Genomic DNA, 13552 nt, shown 5'->3' on the forward strand with positions numbered 1-13552 from the left:
TGGTCTGATGCTCCTTCCATTTCAATATGATGTCTTGCACAGTGCTCCTTGAGATGTTTAAAGCTTGGGAAATCTTTTTGTATCCAAATCCGGCTTTAAACTTCTCCACAACAGTATCTCGGACCTGCCTGGTGTGTTCCTTGGTTTTCATAATGCTCTCTGCACTTTAAACAGAACCCTGAGACTATCACAGAGCAGGTGCATTTATACGGAGACTTGATTACACACCGGTGGATTCTATTTATCATCATCGGTCATTTAGGACAACATTGGATCATTCAGAGATCCTCACTGAACTTCTGGAGTGAGTTTGCTGCACTGAAAGTAAAGGGGCCGAATAATATTGCACACCCTACTTTTCAGTTTTTTATTTGTTAAAAAAGTTTAAATTATCCAATAAATGTTGTTCCACTTCACGATTGTGTCCCACTTGTTGTTGATTCTTGACAAAAAAATTAAATTTCATATCTTTATGTTTGAAGCCTGAAATGTGGCGAAAGGTTGCAAGATTCAAGGGGGCCGAATACTTTTGCAAGGCACTGTATATATATATATATATATATATATATATATATATAATGTATAGTACATTTTTGCATCAGGAGAAAATATTTTTACATGTAAAGTAAGTACTTTTGTACTTTTACTTGAGTAATATTTTTCTTCGATACTTGTACTTTTATGTAGGTAATGTTTTTGCACCTGTAGCTGTACTTTTACTTGAGTAAAAAAGGGAGGTAACCGGGACCAAAAAAATATTGAGAAATAAACTGAAAACTATAAGATATTGAAAGCATGATACCATCCTTACAAAGGTAATTTGATTATTGACAAATTTTAAGAGATCCAAAATCAAAAACATGACATTCTAAAAGTTTTTTTTTTCCTGCCTTGGTGTTGATTCGAACCGATGGATCACTTTTTTTTTTCCCACCCCAGGCAACATCAATTAAACACTGATATTTGATAAAGTGTCAAGTTTTTAATCACAGCTGATTGTCTATAACACTGTTCACAAGATTTGAACCATTTCCCCATTGGAATTCATGGAAATGTTCACTTTTGACGTTAGTGTGCCATTAGGGGGATTGACTTAATTCTATCTATGATGGCAAATATATAACACTTGTTTGAAAACACTGTTTAGTAGAGTGTAGACTGTAGAGTGACTTTTACATTGGAGGCACAAAGCAGCCACTTCGCGCGTCGCAGAATCAACGACCCATTTTTTTACAGGTCTAGAATCAGTGGTTCATTTGCATCTCTAATAAGAGCATTCCTTCAAAGATACCCAAATTGGTATCTGGCTTGAAAAAGGCGAAGATACCTATTTAAAATTTTTAAAAAGCCGGCCCTTAACAGTTTTGAGCTATTATCCTGACATCTTAACCCGCCCAAAGATGACTAACCCCAATGCAGAACAGTTGTTCCACAAGCCACACCTAAAAATTAGAACTGAGAAGCAGCTTGGATTAAAAGTGAAACATTTTCAGCACGTTAGTTTCCGATTCAACCTTCCATTCAAGTTTTGTGGCACTTTCCCATTAACATTTGAGCTATTTACAGGTTTCTTCAGTGTTAATTACATGATGACACAGGTTGTAACGTCCGTATCCTCCAGTCCAACTCTATAAAATTCCATTGTGCGGACAGTCAAATGCATGTTCATGCTCAAAGACTGCCCATTGTCAGTGAGCGAACTGCAAATATTGTGATAAAAATCATTAAAGGTGTAAAATTGGGCAAGATCACATAGTTTGAATGCGGGCTTTTGGTATCTATTATGGTTTTGGAGGTGTGAATGGAACAGACGAAATGCCAACTATGTGAAATTCCTGTATGATCAAAATCATCTCCAGGCACCAATTGCCAGACAATTGCACGAGTCTGGCAATTGGTGCAGGGAATTTTGATTGATTTTTGATTGCCGTGATGTTCCATGAGGGTGTGGCGAGAGCAACCAAGGCGACCAAGCGGATCCCTGGTAGGTGGGAACCAATCTATAATCCTGGTTTTTCGAGTCTGTCGAGTCTCGAGTCTCGATTTATTGACCCTCCCAGCTCAAGCATGTCAAGCCCAAGACTGCGTTTTTTTCCCCTTCAAGTCTGAGTCGAGTTGTGACTTGTGAGTCATCAAAGACCATGTGACTCGAGTCTAATTGTCTGCCAACTGCATCTTGAAATGGCCGAGATGCAAGAAAATTGGTAGTTGAAAGGTGGAAAAGTATAGGTGATATTGCATGACTCCTTCTTTTGAATTTGTACAAGTCAGCCTTTGGGTGCTTTAGCTCAAATATGGCACGGCTCAAATAGACAATGGGTTTAAATAATTGTTCTTTCTGACCAGAGATGATTGCACTAAGACTGCAAGGGAAGCTCAGCTTCCTCTAAAATGTCAAAAAGTAAGTGATCAAATGTATACTGTTGTGTGTTCATGTCAATGATTAAATATGCGCTAAAATGCGCTCAACGTTTGTTCAGAATCAGCTTATCACTGGTTATGACGCGACTTTCTTTATATTGAGTCGCGCAGCTTCACAGTGCTTAAAACAGTGTGGACGCTGAGCGTCTCCAAAGTTGGGAGAGCATTGTTCCACTGCAGTGAAACAAGACGACTCATTGGTTAAATGTTGGGTTTGCCACGAAGCACTCACAGGCGGATATACTTTGAGCTTCCCCACCTTGAAATACCAGCACCCGCTATGGTTTCTGACATTTCAAAATGTTAACACAAGTGGACAAGATCTGTTTTCATCCTCACCTTGTCAATACTTCCTCCTTCAGCAGAGCCAGTTTGAAAAATAAAACTGACAGTGACAGAAATAATAGGTCAAGAGAGTCACTCTATTTTAAGACATAAAAGGAACGGCGCAGGTGGATTTTAAGTTTAGTTTGCGCCTTATTGATTCTGGTATTTTCATTCACTGATAGAATTTTTCTGCGTTTGGGATGGAATGCACAATAGAAGTTAAGCAGCTATTTTGATGGTTTGGCGGATACAACTGTAGTCGAACCAGGTAAAACATCTGTTTGCCTGTTTTTAAAGCAAAAAAAGCTTTAAAGTCAGGCCCTTAGTCAAGGATTAGGAATGTGTTCCTCAGGAGTACTGCGTGTTAGAGATCTTCTTCCACAGAAGTGTCTTAAGGTTGTTGAGGACTAGCGAATGGTGCACCTCCATCTGGCTGGCAAGTCCGCTAAGGGTGACGCAGGTGCGCAGCTGTCGCTCCAGGTCACCTCGCAGCTCGGGCGGTGCACCGAAGAGCAGGAAGTCCTGCAGAAGTGCACATACCTTGGCCAGGTTGGGCTGCACTACGTCAGCGTTGCAGCGCTTTGCCAGTCTGTCGCAGGTGGCTGTGCAGTCGCGGCCGTACGTGCAGTCGGCGTTGGTCTCGCAGCGTCGTCCCTTCAGGTGCGTCCGCACTGTAGCTTCCGAGGCCACGGCGCGCAGGTCAGCCATCTTGCAGTCATACTTGGCATTGTAGCCCACGTGGCGTGGGCTGGCGTCGCAGATTAGGAAGCTGCCGTAGGGCCCGTGAAAGACCTCCTCCACAAACTCCAGCAGGCCGATGGTGATGCGGGCCCGCCGGGGCCAGGCCGGGGCCAGCCAGTGGTTCAGCCCAGACACCAGGGCGCCTGGCACCAGGGCCTGCATGTAGGGCGGCACCTCCAGCCTGTAGAGGGAGGTGTGACCCAATGGCTCGGTCACGTACAGGTCCCCGCAGAAGCCCAGGAGCTTGGGAGTGTGCTCCTTCTCCTGCAACGCCACCATCAGGAGGAACTCGTTGACATGAAGGAGGGCCCAGATGGACTTGGCCTCCGCCAAGGACAGTTTGTTGTCCTGGTTGACATCTGCCAGTGAAATGATCCTGTCTACCAGGGCGCTCAAGGATGGCTGTTCCCCGAAATTAGCCTGTAAAGGGGTGGAGAATGTTACCTTGTTAGGGTCCATACAAATAAATTGAAATTAGCAGGTAGGGATTAGTCTAAGGGCTTTATTTTTAGGTTAGGAGTTAAGATTTTTGGGCGAGGGTCACCTCAAAGGGAGGGATGTTTTTGTCAGCCCTTTCAATTTTCGTCTTTTGGACAAAAATACTTATTCGTCTTCATCATATTTTAGTCAATTCAAAATGGATTAGTCTTAATCTAGTTTCCAATGACAAATACTCAATCAGTTTCCGTCTAGTTTTATTCGACATTTTATCAAAATGTTTTTGTCTGCAAAAATTCAAAGGTTTTAGTCTAGAAAAGTTTTTCAACAATTTCGACAGCATACATTTTGAAAAATGTCAAAATCAGGCTCACACTAGCACTAAATCAGGAGCAGGGCTGTCTAAACCAGTGGTCTCCAACCCGGTGGTTTTTGTTCCTGCAGATCCAGCACAGATAGCTGCTAAAACAAGCAGCACCTGACTGCAATTAACTGCTTGCACTTGTAAAACACAAGATTGGTGAAAAAGTGTTGTAATTTGTCTGGTTGGAATGGAATCCTGCAGCCACAGCGGGTCTTTGAGAACCGGGTTGGAGACCAATGGTCTATACTACTACCATTATTAACAACAAAATGTAAACTGCTACCAAGTTATGTCCAAACCACTGAACACAGCACTTCTTCCTACAATAACTCACACTCAGGAGCTCAATTGTACCAACCTAGACACCACAGACTATAAACTTTACGGTCGCCACACTCAAGCCAATGCTAACGTGAATGCTGTGCTAATGCTACGAGTTACATTTAGTATGTGATGACCACTTAGCACAGACCTTTAAAGGCTAAAGCAACATTGAATATTCTCTTTTGCCAATATAAAAAAGCAAATCTTACCATGTGTTTAAAAAAAAAAAAAAAAAGAAAAAAAGCCTGGAGAGGACACTGGTAAGTTTGGAGGAGGAGACTGAGTGTGTCACGTGAGTGACACAACCATGCACGGCTAGTATGCAGGCTACACTTAACTACACATTCAATAAGAAAATGTCGCACATCGTGAACTTATGTTGGAAACTATGGCACATTTTCGTCTCGTCATACGTAAACTGGCATTCGTCTTGCTATGTTTTAGTCTCCCAAGACACGTTTTTAGCTTGTTATCATCTCGTCATCATTGACAAAAACAACAACACTCTTAACAGACAGCCCGAATAGCATTCACAATATCCACCTTGAGAAAGTTTAGCAGCATCTCCTTAAACTCATCCATGGAGGTTCCACGCGTGGGTTTATCGAACAAGCTTTTCTTGCGTCGGTGCACTGAATCGGGACCGCCGTCGGTTTTGACCCCCTCCTCAATGCCGCACTTGATTACAACCGGCCTCTCCTTCCAGTGGCCGCCGTACACCTGCAGGGCAGTGATGAGATAATAGTATTTTTTTCAGGGTTACTTTACTTGACTATAAATTTATTTTACCTTTTACGGATCCGTCATTTCTTACTTTCTCAAAATTTTAGATTCTGTACTTAAGAGTCATAATATTTTCAGCATTTCACATTTACTTAAATTAGGGGGTATGAGTACTACTTGCCACCTATATTTACTGGCAGCAGGGCCACCCTGGCCTGGGCATAGGTGAGCAAGGCGGTTGCCTAGGGCGCCATCTAGTGGAGGAGGTGCCAAATTGCTTTGGGGGAAAAAATCCTGATGCTACGATTCTCAAACGTTATCAAACATATCAAGTACATTTCAACATGCTACATATAAAAAATATTTGCGGATTTCAACCCGGATTGGATTAGTCACCTAGTGATTTGTTGCACTCACGGGGAAGGGAGGAACAATTTGAGTTTACAGTATAAGCAGATCCACTTCTTGGACAATGAGAAATAATGGCAGGTGATTAAATCAAGGGTCATTTAAACTCATGGTTTCATAACAAAACTAAAATCACCATATAACAACAAACTAAATAACTAGCAATTAATTAAACAACTAGAACAGTAACTGAAAACATCATTTGCACAGAACATGAACTGTCAACGTTATTTACAGCGCCGCTTTGCATGCTAGGAGGCACAAGTAGCAATATGTTGTACGACAAAAGTGTTGGCAGCAGGGCTTGTCTGTCTCTACCAAAGGAAGTAAGAGTTTACATTGAGCAGTTATGGACAAATGAAGCTAATTGAAGCTTTGCAGTCAATTGATTTAAAGCTTCATAGTGGTTCATTTGCTCTATGGCACTGTAGAGTGGTTTTGAAGCCCAAGCGGTGAACATTGTTGAGAATTCTATGGCTGTTTGTTCAAGAAAATGATATGAATGTGCTTGTGTTATTATATGAACAAAATTCAACAAGTGATCTAACTGACTGGCAGGAGAAAAAATGTGATCATTTCATAGTCCATGGAGGACAGTTGCATACCTGATGTTGAGAGGAGGTGGAAAGGCAGTGGCCCAGCGTCAGCGTTTTTTGCTCGCAAAGAGCCTTGCAAGATGACCCGGAGATGACACCTCTGCCGTAGTGGTCGCACTGACACAGGAAATAGGAAGTTAGGCCTTAGGCCGAGGAGGAAACGAACAGGGGTTCAGATGGGGCGCGGCTGCTTCTCAAGTGTCTAACAATCCTGTTGTTACCTATTTTTAAACGCGTGTGTTGGTACTTTCTGGTTGCGCCACCTAATCCTTATACCACAAGCTAGTCATTAGCATGGCTGACATTGCGATGCAAGGTGGATAATAATGAGGTCACGCAAATGGTACAAAAGTTGTGGACTTACGATGACTGCTCGGCAGACGTGTCCACGGCACAGTTCCGAGTAGGAGGCGTACTGCATGTAGAGCACCCAACTGGCCACCAGAACGCCCAACCATGCCAGGAGGAGGTACTTCACCTTGACGGATGGCAGCCGACTCTTCAGTGGATTGATTTTAGAATTGTAAATGCATTATTTTTATATTCATCTTTTTAATCTAAACCCTGATCCTCACAGAGGTAGTGAGGGCGCTGGAGCCAATCCTATATATTTTTTTAAATTAGCAATTGCGAAATACAGATTTTTCAAATATCACGATAGTGACTGACTCAAAGTATAACATTTTAAATCGCTGTTTTAATTATCACTTTTTTGTAATATACAAATTGAGGAAATTAATATTATTATTTTATTTTATATTTTTATATGGTTATCTATTAATAAGTATGCATTTAAATATAACATCAATTTTGCAATTTTTTTCCAATTATAAAAAAAGGATACAGTATTTTATTTAAAAAAAAAAACATTCAGATATAGCTTGTATACATGTACAAATAATTGTTTTCTTTTATATATCTCATTTGTATCAAAGTTATTACATTTGCACACCAAAAAAATATTATTTTTATTTGTTTAATTTGAATAAGCTACGCCTGTACGTCGCAGATTTTCGATTTTCGGAGGTCCCTATTAACCGTGAAAAACAAGGGATCACTGTATTTCTTACATGAAAATCTTAAATTTACAAAACTATAGCTTGTAGTTGTAAATATGCTTCAAACTGAATGCATACCGCTCGCGGTAATAATGAATATTCTAATGAACAAAACACTATATTTTCATTGTAAAAAAAACTATATGGAGACTTTTGTACTTCAAGATATTTATGTATTAAACACATTTTACATTCTAAACCAATATGAAGTTTAAATTTTAGGATGAACGGGACCGACAATACAATGCAAATGTGTTAAGTTCTTATTTAATCTAAAATGCACATTTTTAGAATAGGAAATAAATAAAATGACACTTTGAGACCTGCATAATATAATAATAAATAGGCCTTACGCGCTGCACTGATTTTTATTGCTTTATTGAATGGACTTTAGCCTAGACAGAGAGAGAAATAAATAGACCGGTGTACCTGCAGGCCTTTGGATATAGGGCAGAAGAGCACCAGATGAATGAGCCTCCGCAGAGCTCTGGCCATGGTGGCGGAGAACCGCAGAGGCCGGTAACCGGGTCACCCCCGTTGCGTCCGTCCCCTGCACCACCTCCCGCTGCCACCCCTTCTCTTACTTCCCCTCTAGCCGACGATCACGTCCTCTGTCCGGACGCTACGCAGCGTCGGCGGTGTATGAGTACAGAGCCGTGCTGCATTTTATCCACGCAGCAACATAATAACCTTGAGCCCGACGCGTTTAAAAAAAATAATAAAATAAAAATGTGACGTAATTTTCCCCCGCACGTCTTGTGTCACATCAAAATCCTAACGATGTTATCAAATAGGATTATGTAGGATATGAGAAGTAAAACGTGATGATTTTTTTAAAAAAAATGCCGGTGCTTTCTTTTCTGATTCCCCGCCCCTTATCCCTTGAGACACAGTTTCTTAAAGGGGACGTAAGTGTGTTCTTATCCTATGAATATATTTGGATTATAAATCTTGTTTACATTGTTAATATTACATTATTGAGATAAAATTTTATCCGGGTATTGTTTCTATAATTTAGTCTTAAATAGCAATGATTTTTCTTAGGATTCAGTAAATGTACATTGAAATTACTGTTGTATTTGATAAACTAATCGAATTAAAGATAGTGTATATATGAGGCCAAGATGGTGTATATTATTCATTACCCAAAAAGAACGTAAAAGTTTCTGTATTTTTAAATATACATCATATGCAGACATGGTGTCGATATTTTCCAGTCCTCTGATTGGCTGAGACGTGCTAAATCATTTTTGACTGGTTGCGCTACCACTGCACCTAACAGTGGTGGATGAAGTACTCACTTTTTTTTTTTTTTTTTCAGTACAGATAGAGAACACAGACGGAGAAGTACAGATACAGGTACAAAAAAATCATTTAAGTAAAAGTACAAGTATCTAAGAAAAAAATACTTATGTAAAAGTACAAAATACTTGCTTGAAAATTTACTTTCCAAGTAAAAAGCACAAGTATTTTCTCCCTAAGCAAAAATGAAATATACTATATATATTCATTCATTCATTTTCCATGCCGCTTATTCCTCACGTGGGTCGCGGAGGTGCTGGAGCCTATCCCAGCTAACAACGGGCAGTAGGCAGGGGACACCCTGAACTGGTTGCCAGCCAATCGCAGGGCACAAGGAGACACACAACCATACACGCACACACTCATACCTACGGACAATTTAGAGTGTTCAATCAGCCTACCATGCATGTTTTTGGGATGTGGGAGGAAACCGGAGTTCCCGGAGGAAACCCACGCAGGCACGGGGAGAACATGCAAACTCCACACAGGAAGGCCGAAGCCCGGGATTGAACCCTTGATCTCAGAACTGTGAGGCAGATGTGCTAACCACTCAGCCACCGTGCCTATATCTATCTATATCTATATCTATATATATATATATATCTATATCTATATATATATATATATATATATATATATATATATATATATATATATATATATATATATATATATATATATATATATATATATATATATATTAGGGCTGCAACTATCGATTATTTTAGTAGTCGATTAATCAATGAACTAGTTAGTTCGAATAATCGGATAAGGAACATAAAAAAATTGCAGACACATATTCCTACAAAAGAACGGCTAAATATATCTATAAACGAAACTACGAATGCATTAAGAAAAAAAAAAAACATTAGCTCACACAAAACTAAGCTTATGTTGGTCTTAACAGGGAGCAGCTGGATTCCGCCTTGTGAAATGAGGCAGACTAGAGGACAGTGTATCCACCCAAATCAATACAACTAAATGCAAACACTTTCAAAACCATTACAATGCCACTTTAAACGAATACTCGAAGCAGCAAAATTTAATTTGAATCTTTTGTTTCTAATCGAATACTCGAGTTAATCGATTAATCGTTGCAGCACTAATATATATATATATATATATATATATATATATATATATATATATATATATATAGTAAATACGTATATATTTATACAGACAGACAATACATACAGACAATACATACAGTGGGGCAAATAAGTATTTAGTCAACCACTAATTGTACAAGTTCTCCCACTTGAAAATATTAGAGAGGCCTGTAATTGTCAACATTGGTAAACCTCAACCATGAGAGACAGAATGTGGGAAAAAAAAGATCACATTGTTTGACTTTTAAATAATTTATTTGCAAATCATTGTGGAAAATAAGTATTTGGTCAATACCAAAAGTTCATCTCGATACTTTGTTATGTACCCTTTGTTGGCAATAACGGAGGCCAAACGTTTTCTGTAACTCTTCACAAGCTTTTCACACAGTGTTGCTGGTATTTTAGCCCATTCCTCTATGCAGAGCTCCTCTAGAGCAGTGATGTTTTGGGGCTTTCGTTGGGCAACATGGACTTTCAACTCCCTCCACAGATTTTCTATTGGGTTGAGATCTGGAGACTGGCTAGGCCACTCCAGAAATGCTTCATACAAAGCCACTCCTTTGTTGCCCTGGCTGTGTGTTTGGGATAATTTTCATGCTGAAAGACCCAGCCATGTCTCATCTTCAATGCCCTTACTGATAGTAGGAGATTTTCACTCAAAATCTCTTGATACATGGCCCCATTCATTCTTTCCTTTACACAAATCAGTCGTCCTGGTCCCTTTGCAGAAAAACAGCCCGAAAGCATGATGTTTCCACCCCCATGCTTCACAGAGGGAATGGTGTTCTTTGGATGCAGTTCACTATTCTTTCTCCTCCAAACACGAGAACCTGTGTTTCGACCAAAAAGTTCTATTTTGGTTTCATCTGACCATAACACATTCTCCCAGTCCTCTTCTGGATCATCCAAATGCTCTCTAGCGAACCGCAGACGGGCCTGGACGTGTACTGGCTTCAGCAGGGGGGCACATCTGTCAGTGCAGGATTTGAGTCCCTGGCGGCGCATTGTGTTACTGATAGTCGCCTTTGTTACTGTGGTCCCAGCTCTTTGTAGGTCATTCACTAGGTCCCCCGTGTTGTTCTGGGATTTTTGCTCACCGTTCTTGTTATCATTTTGATGCCACAAGGTGAGATCTTGCATTGAGCCCCAGATCGAGGGAGGTTATCAGTGGTCTTGTATGTCTTCCATTTTCTAATAATTGCTCGCACAGTTGATTTTTTTAACCAAGCGTTTTACCTATTGCTGATTCAGTCTTCCCATTCTGGTGCAGGTCTACAATTTTGTCTCTGGTGTCCTTCGACAGCTCTTTGATCTTGGCCATAGTGGAGTTTGGAGTGTGACTGACTGAGGTTGTGGACAGGTGTCTTTTATACCGATAATGAGTTAAAACAGGTGCCATTAATACAGGTAAAGAGTGGAGCCTCGTTAGACCTCGTTAAAAGAAGTTAGACCTCTTTGACAGCCAGAAATCTTGCTTGTTTGTAAGCGGCCAAATACTTATTTTCCACTCTAATTTGGAAATAAATTATTTATGAATCAAACAATGTGATTTTCTGTTTTTTTTTCTGCCACATTCTGTCTCTCATGATTGAGGTTTACCCATGTTGACAATTACAGGCCTCTCTAATCTTTTCAAGTAGAAGAACCTGCACAATTGGTGGTTGACTAAAAACTTATTTGCCCCACTGTACATACAGAGATCTGAGTCAATATTCAAAGAAAGAACCGGAAATTTCATCGACTGCTCAGTTTTATTTAAAACTGCAGAATGGGAAAAAAAAACAAGCAAAAAATTGACTGCACTGTAAATAGAAGTTCAACAAGCTCAAATAAACCAAAATTTAGTTTAATGGTGGATCGCAAGAACTATCAGGTGCATACTGCCACCCACAGTACAAGAGTGTGGTTGTCTATATTGGATAATATCTTGTTCATCTGCCAATCGTGCTTGTACTTGTGTTGTTGCCTCTAGTGCTCGTTATGGTATAGTTGCATGGGGCTTATCGATTCTGCCGGAGGCATGAAAACGAAACAATCAATTCACAAAGAAAACAAACAATAGTAACATTTAACGCAGGTGATAATTTGAAAAATAGTGGAGTAAAAAGTACAGATACAGAGAAAATGCAACGCGTTATGTTAGAAGTTACAGCAACAAGTAGTTCTCCAACATTACAGCTGTAACGGCATGAGTTCCAATACTGTTAACATCTGATCTATGTCATCGAGAAGTGAAATTTGTCATCACTGTTCGACAAAACAAACGATATATGTGAACGAGTTGCTTACCAGACTATTGAGGTCGTGTTTACTACTAGTTTGGGGGTCTGAGGTCAAGCAAACTTTTTGTGCATTCAAATCCACTACGGTGGTAATAGTGGAAATTGAGAATTTGCAGGAACGGTGTCTTGATCAAGTGGCATACCCCCCAAGGGAGGACTTGTTCTCAAAGTGCTCACAAGGCCCTTTGAGGTGTCTGTGTGATAGAGGCCATGATGTTAGCCAAGAGAAATGTGATCGTCACCTGTCCCATGATGTCACACAGCGGGATAAGCCTCCATGTCAACGCTCTGGCTGTCTTCCCCTTCAGCTAATTGCATTATTCTCCTAAGCAAGATGCCGTTTCTTTTCCTGGGTTTCGCTCTGGGAGCCGTGGCCACAAAAACGCTGAGGACCTTCGTGGGCGGCCGACCTTGTCCACCAGCTGGTATTAAACCCACCACCATGTGCATCACACCTGCTGGGGTTAAACCGTCAGCTGTTCTTAAACGTGCTGCCGTTTTGCCAAACCCAACAGTTCGGGCAGGCGGTTACGACGCGTGGAACGAACCCGTGCGAGGGGCGGCGGGCAAGAAGAGCCCACTCAAGAAGATCTGCCGCTTCGCCAACTACTGCAACAACTGCTGGATGAACTCGACGCTGCAAGCTACGCTCAACCTGAACGTGGTACGCAAAAAGCTACCCAAGCGTATCCAGGAGTTTGTGACTTTACTATCGGACATGCCGTCGTTCGCGTGCCTCTACCTGAGTGCCCTGGAGAACCCGGGCGTGTGCTTCACGGCAGCGGAACTTTGTGTGGCCCTGGCTGAGCTCTGCGATGGTATCCCGGCTCTCGTTCAGTATGAGAACAACGACTCGGTTGATCTGTTGGCGCCGCTCTTGTCCTGGTTTGACCAGTGCGGGATCCGAACTGGCATCAAGGTGCGTGACGTCAATCGGTGCCCGCACTGTCTCCTCACTACCTCGTCTGTCTCCGACTTGGGCAACATTGTCACTTTGCCCAAGCCGCTCAACGGCGAGACGCTGGGCTCTTTGATTAAACGCGCTACGGGCGGGCGGCGGCGCCGGTGCAAGGGGTGTGGGCACAAAACTGTCCGCAAGCAGTTCTGGACCCACCCGGACATATTGACCTTCTTCGTCAACCGTATCTCCGGCGACGGCTTCATAAGTCATGACCGCATCTACTCGCCGGAGATTCTGGAGATGGACGTGGACGAGAACACCAAGCAGACGTACCGCCTCGCTTCTGTCATCTGTCACGCTAGCGTGGACCATAAAACTGGACACTTTTGGTCCTACTTATTTTCCAACGGCGTTACCATCGAAGCCAGCGATACTTACTTGTCCTTCACTAACCAGGGACCGCCTGATAAGGTCTACAACAACGGTACCATGTATCTTTACGAAATCTAGCTTTGCGATAAGGTGTACGACTATACCGACGACATTTTGATACAA

General features: G+C 41.5%; 1 protein-coding gene across 2 annotated transcripts; it reads right to left on the bottom strand.

Moving 5' to 3' along the window:
* Window positions 1–703: 703 nt before the first annotated feature.
* On the bottom strand, window positions 704–8256 carry dipk1b (divergent protein kinase domain 1B). 2 transcript variants are annotated; one of them, XM_057818132.1, is made up of 5 exons: window positions 7830–8256; window positions 6707–6820; window positions 6352–6459; window positions 5159–5335; window positions 704–3909 (listed from the first exon to the last, which is right to left on the bottom strand). In XM_057818132.1, the coding sequence occupies exons 1-5, from the start codon at window positions 7893–7895 to the stop codon at window positions 3097–3099; spliced, it is 1278 nt and encodes a 425-aa protein (XP_057674115.1). In that variant the 5' UTR covers window positions 7896–8256; the 3' UTR covers window positions 704–3096. The 2 variants fall into 2 exon arrangements, with proteins under 2 accessions (XP_057674115.1, XP_057674114.1); XM_057818131.1 differs by having other exon boundaries at window positions 6707–6841.
* Window positions 8257–13552: the final 5296 nt, after the last annotated feature.

The sequence above is a fragment of the Corythoichthys intestinalis genome, chromosome 17, assembly GCF_030265065.1.
Source record: "Corythoichthys intestinalis isolate RoL2023-P3 chromosome 17, ASM3026506v1, whole genome shotgun sequence".
Lineage (NCBI taxonomy): Eukaryota > Metazoa > Chordata > Actinopteri > Syngnathiformes > Syngnathidae > Corythoichthys > Corythoichthys intestinalis.

Coding starts and splice junctions, on each gene's coding strand:
- dipk1b (XM_057818131.1), bottom strand. CDS start 7,895: ATGGCCAGAGCTCTGCGGAGGCTCATTCATCTGGTGCTCTTCTGCCCT. Junction 5,336..6,351: donor CCACCTCCTCTCAACATCAG/GTATGCAACTGT, acceptor ACTGCCCTGCAG/GTGTACGGCGGCCACTGGAA. Junction 3,910..5,158: donor TGCTGCTAAACTTTCTCAAG/GTGGATATTGTG, acceptor ACCCCTTTACAG/GCTAATTTCGGGGAACAGCC.